We start from the raw sequence: 5,354 nt of genomic DNA, 5'->3' as shown, positions 1-5,354 counted from the left end.
GAAGTCTCAAACCGAGCCGCTATGCATCACAGGTATTCCCCACGGATACTACCCTACGGTCAATGCGGTGGTGGATGCCATTAACAAGACGATATCAGGCATAGATGGCTTTTCCGACGTTCAATTGGTGTTAGATAGCGTCAGAAGGAAGGTTTTTATTAAAGCACCCAGCCAGGATGCACAGTTTATCGCCAGGGGAAAGTTGAGCAGTGTTTTAGGAACAGTCCAGCATATAAAAAGCAAACAGGAGTTAGATCTGACATGTCCGGATATTGATGGGGGTTTTTACACACTCTATGTGTATACGGATATAATAGAGCAGCAGAGAGTAGGAGATAGTTATGCTCCGTTGTTGAGATGGGTTCAAGTGAAGGGCGAAAACAACACAATAGCTAATATTCAGTATATTAAGCCCGACTATGTAACAATTTCTAAAAGTCATTTTGACACTATAACCATCATGGTCTTTGATGACCAGTCTGAACCAGTGTCCTTTAAATACGGGAAAGTTATTGTCAAGCTTCATTTCAGGCCACGCCGCGGAGGTGACTATTAAGAGCTCATCATGGGAGCCATGAAAGCCTATGGCAACCCATCTATGTATAGAGAGTATTACAAGCAACAGGCGGGATATGGGGGGCCACCCTACTTTCAAGGAGCACCTGTTATGTACGGGGCGGGTCTTGGAGGTTTTTTCCGTAGTTTGTTCAGAAGGGCGATGCCTTTTTTGAGAAAAGGTTATGAAATTGCAAAGCCGCATGTAAAGACAGCTGCCCAGAATATTGCCCAAGATGTGGTGGGTTCGGTGAAGTCGGCAGTCGTTGAGCGTATGAACAGACAACCACAAGAAGGGTCAGGACTGTTGTACAAGCCTCGCCTTAGTATTAAAAGGAAGCGACGGTCTTCGCAGCGCCGGGGGCCCCCGGTTCCCTATAAAAAAAGGAAGCGTACTTCAAAAAGAGCTCACAAAAGAAGATCCCCAAGACGGAAGAGAGCTACGAAGAAGAGAACAGCATCCACCCTTAACATTTTCTAAAAGACTTGTCACCCTAAAACATGGCTTTTGTACACTGCGCCTCTGGTGAATGCGCTAAGTCGGAGTTAGATTTGTTCTCTCTAAAGCCCACCCAGACTAGTATTGAAAACTGTTTCTTCATGGAGGTATCCCCATTAGCCGCCCTCACACCCCTGGCCCCGATAGAGTTTTACGTATCGGGGTCCACGGATATGTATTTAGATCTCAACAATACTCTGCTACATTTGGTGTGTAAAATTGTAAAAGCGGATGGATCCGCTATTGCTGCAACCACTAAAGTGGCCACCATTGCCTACCCCATCGCTACCCTGTTTAATCAGGTGGACATTACCCTGGGCGATAGACTCATCACGCAGAATGACAACATGTACGCCTACAGGGCTTACATGGAGAGTATCCTGAACTACAGCAGCGACGTTTTGGACACACAGCTTTCAGCTGGGCTTTTCTACAAAGACACTTATGCGGAGTTTGAAAACACTGCTCTAGACGGACCTAATACAGGTTTTGTAAAAAGAGCGGGCTTTGCGGCCGGAAGTAGAGAGTTTGATCTCCTGGGGCGAATACACTCAGACCTCTTCTTCCAGGATAAACTAATCGTTAATGGCATCGACCTCAAGATCAAACTCAACCGTAACAAAGATGCCTTTTGCCTCATTACAGGGGATGCCGAACAGTATAAGCTGCTCATACAGTCGGCTACCCTGTATGTAAAGAGAGTGAATGTGTCACCGTCGGTCAGACTGGCTCACGCTGAAGCTCTACAACTGTCCAATGCTAAATATGCCATTGAAAGAGTCTCTATGAAAGTCTACAGCATCCCTGTAGGCACCCGATTAACACAGCAGCAAAATCTGTTCCTGGGGCAGCTACCAAAACTTGTTATTATAGGGTTTGTTGACAATACAGCTTTTAGCGGAGTACACACCTCCAACCCTTTTAATTTCAAGCACTACGGTATCAACTACGCTGCCCTAGTTCACGAGGGAGCTGTCATACCTGCAAAGCCCTACACACCCAATTTTGGATCTGGAAATTTTATTAGAGAATATCTCGGCTTGGTGTCTATAACAGGGAAACACCTGCGTGATTCGGGGGTCGTCGTATCACGCGAAGGATATGGTGCCGGCTATACGTTGTTTGCCTTTGATCTGACCCCCGACATGGAAGAGGGGGACCATTACAGCCTGGTTAAAAATGGAAATCTAAAAGCTGAAATCCGCTTTAGCGCAGCCCTAACGACGAATGTGAACATGGTTGTATTTGCGGTATTTGACAGTGTGATACAAGTTAATCACGCCCGACAGGTTCTGTTTGATTATCTTTAAAAATCAATAAATAAAATATATAAAATGGACACTAGTCACATACGAGACTTCTTAAGCCACCATAAAGACGCTAAAAAATACTTTCTAGATGTTTATCCTAGTGATGGCCTGCCGACTGAAATAAGTTATGAAAGACCTCGATCTTTGGTCTTTAACACCGATCCTCATCAGGAGCCGGGAACACACTGGGCCGCTATGTTTTTGGACATTGACAGGGTCACTGTGTTTGACAGCCTCGCAGAGTTTCCGGAGCACAGCATCTATACCAGACCCATATTTAAGTTTTTAAAAAAAGTGGCTTCTAGAGTTGAATATAACAAACTGCAGATACAAGATTCTCTATCTATGACGTGTGGGGAACACTGTATATATTTTATCTGTAAAATGTCGCAGGGTCTGAATTTTAGAAATTTTTTAAAATTATATTCAAATGATCGTGTAAACAATGACAGGCTTGTCACTCGTTTTATGAAAGAAGGCTTGAAACCTAATCCCACCACAGTTACAACCCAGTATGATTTTTGTCAAAAGTGTAAAGCTTTATAATGCTCATGTTAAAAATAAAAGAATAAAAGCCTATATTTAACAACAGCGCCGACTCCATGTTTTTCATTCTGCGATAAGAAAAAAAAAGCCAAGAGAGTGTTGAAAAGTTATAAATGTTTATTACATGTATTTCAAAATATTCAAAGAATAACACTCGTAGAAGTTATCATCCAACTAATAAGGAAACACATAGTGAAGACTGTAAGGTAAACACATTTTGTACAACCTTTTTATATAAACAAAGTATACAAATATGCAGTAACATGACATTTTAATAGGGGAGCCAACCCTTCATTTTAAATAGAGACTTTGTAGCTTCCAGAGGCACATCTTTAGGGTTGCTCGAAGTGGCTAGCTGCGTAAAGAAAGGTGAAGGGGGTGATTTTGAAGGGGTGTGAAAAGCAGATGATAGCGGTGGGGATTCGACACCCTCCTTCCTGGGGTGCTTCAGAAGTTCAAGCTGCTGGCGAAGTCCAATGCTACCTACAAGCGATGATGGAATGTTGAGTTCGGCAGCAGCGCTTAGAAACTGCTCCCAACCTCTAGGAGCCGTCTGTCGTGAGAGCGTCTTGGGATGCGTGAAACTTTTGATCAGATCGTACATGTGTGACCCAGCAACTGGTTGACCTTTGTAGATGAACTCCCCTCGGTCATTCCAAGCTGTCAGGTCTTTAGAATCTGCCATTTTACTTAACAGCATCAGCGCTGCCCCTTTATACCTCTGACTTATATTATGTAACAGACTCTCAACAAAAGCGTCAGGGGGTGTGTGTTGCTGCGCTTGCGCTGTGGCTCCTTGTGGTGTTGCAGCGGTTATCGGAGGCTGTTCCTCAGCGGCTGTATATAAAGTAAGTTTGTTTTTCTCACCCTGCATTTGCTTGTAATATTGCAAGAAATTTTGAAGAGCTTGGGAGTAAAGCCCCGCTTTAGCTTCAGGCTTTAAGTCGGTGCGGTTCAAAATAGCTTTAATTTCAGCATCCAAGCGGAGCGTTTCAGATCTCCTGATGTCCCATGTATCACTGGTAGTAGGTGCCAGCTGTTCAAGCTGATGCTGGGGTACTAGATACATTTTCTGGGCGTAATCCATCAGGTCCGTGACAGGAGGCTTGTAATTAAAGGTATAGCTATACCCAGCAGTGAGCCTATAAATCCGCCCGACTGTTTTACCAACTTTTTCTTAGAAGTAAGGGAGACCCTTTTATTACTAAGCTTCTTGATGAGTTGACGCTTCTTCTTCAACACCTTGTACTGGTTCGCTGAAATAGGAACGTTACCTTTTAGGGTATTTAGAGCAATTTCTGAAATGGCACCAACTAAGTCGTCTGAGGCAGCACACAGTATGGCTTTTCTCTGCGGGGGACTGGCTGTAATCAACATTTTTAGGAGAGCCATATTACGGCGTAAACGAGCAGACATGTTTAATACCGTATGGCATGAAGCTTAGAGGGTAAATGGGTTTCGGGTGTTTTAGCCAATCTTTTTATAACCTTTGGGTCTTGGTTTAGGAGTGTAGGCAACCTGTAGCTCGGGTGGGAAAATGTCACCCCTCAGTCGATAGTCCTCCAGAGTACGAGGCTTTAAGTCTACCAGCAAGTAACCGTGGGGCTTAGCGGTCGCATCATTAAAGGCTTCCATAAAAAACTGGGTGTTCCCAGGATACATTTGTTTAGCTATAATGGCTATCTGTTGTTTATCCCGAGGGTTTTTAAATAAAACTAGGTAGGAGGCGTTGAGTGCGATAGACCTGCTGCTCTTACCCTTGTAAAACAAGTTCTGTACGATGTAACATATACTCAGATTACGATGGTGCGAATATTGAGTAAAAGCTCGCTCTATCTCAGGATGGTCCCCTCCTTCCCGCATAAGATCATCTACAATTATCATATTCACACGGTCCTTGGGTAATAATTCATCGTCATTAAGGCTACTAGGTATCCCTTCTATAAATCTAATATGAGGGAACTGGTGCGCTAGGTCCTTATAAAAATCTTGCCAGCAGGAATAAAGCCATATAATATTGTTAGGCATTTGGGATAAAACACTTGGTGCATTTTCTAATAGTTTTTTTATAAAATAGCTTTTCCCACAATTGGAGGGCCCAGCTATAACGCAGGAAAAGGGGTGCTGCAATCTGGTATCCATGCTGTTAGACGTTCTCCGCAGTAATGCATCTTTAATAACCGTAAGGGATAGTTTTGTAGTCGGACATTAAGACCCTTTTATCGAACACTACTCTCAAAGTTTTATGCAAAGGCTGTGTCGTGATCTCCCATCTTTTTTTGGTCCTCACTATAGAAGGCTGATTTACAACAATTGTTCCGTCACAGGAATGATCGGTCTTTGCGGCATACTCGGTCACTAGATTCTTCAAACTGTCGAAATTTATTTTTAAGGTATTTTTAACATTTAGTGTTATACCTTTAACTTTCATACAGACTTTATTG

General features: G+C 43.2%; 1 protein-coding gene across 1 annotated transcript; it reads left to right on the top strand.

The window, feature by feature from the left end:
* Positions 1-1,056: 1,056 nt before the first annotated feature.
* Positions 1,057-2,364, top strand: LOC146822640 (uncharacterized protein F54H12.2-like). The gene has a single exon (XM_085606253.1). It carries the CDS (start codon positions 1,057-1,059, stop codon positions 2,362-2,364), a length of 1,308 nt encoding a protein of 435 aa, XP_085462379.1.
* Positions 2,365-5,354: the final 2,990 nt, after the last annotated feature.

This window comes from Triturus cristatus, chromosome 5_2 (genome assembly GCF_964204655.1).
Source record: "Triturus cristatus chromosome 5_2, aTriCri1.1, whole genome shotgun sequence".
NCBI classification, from domain to species: Eukaryota; Metazoa; Chordata; class Amphibia; order Caudata; family Salamandridae; genus Triturus; species Triturus cristatus.
This window is presented reverse-complemented; position numbering and strand designations above follow the sequence as displayed.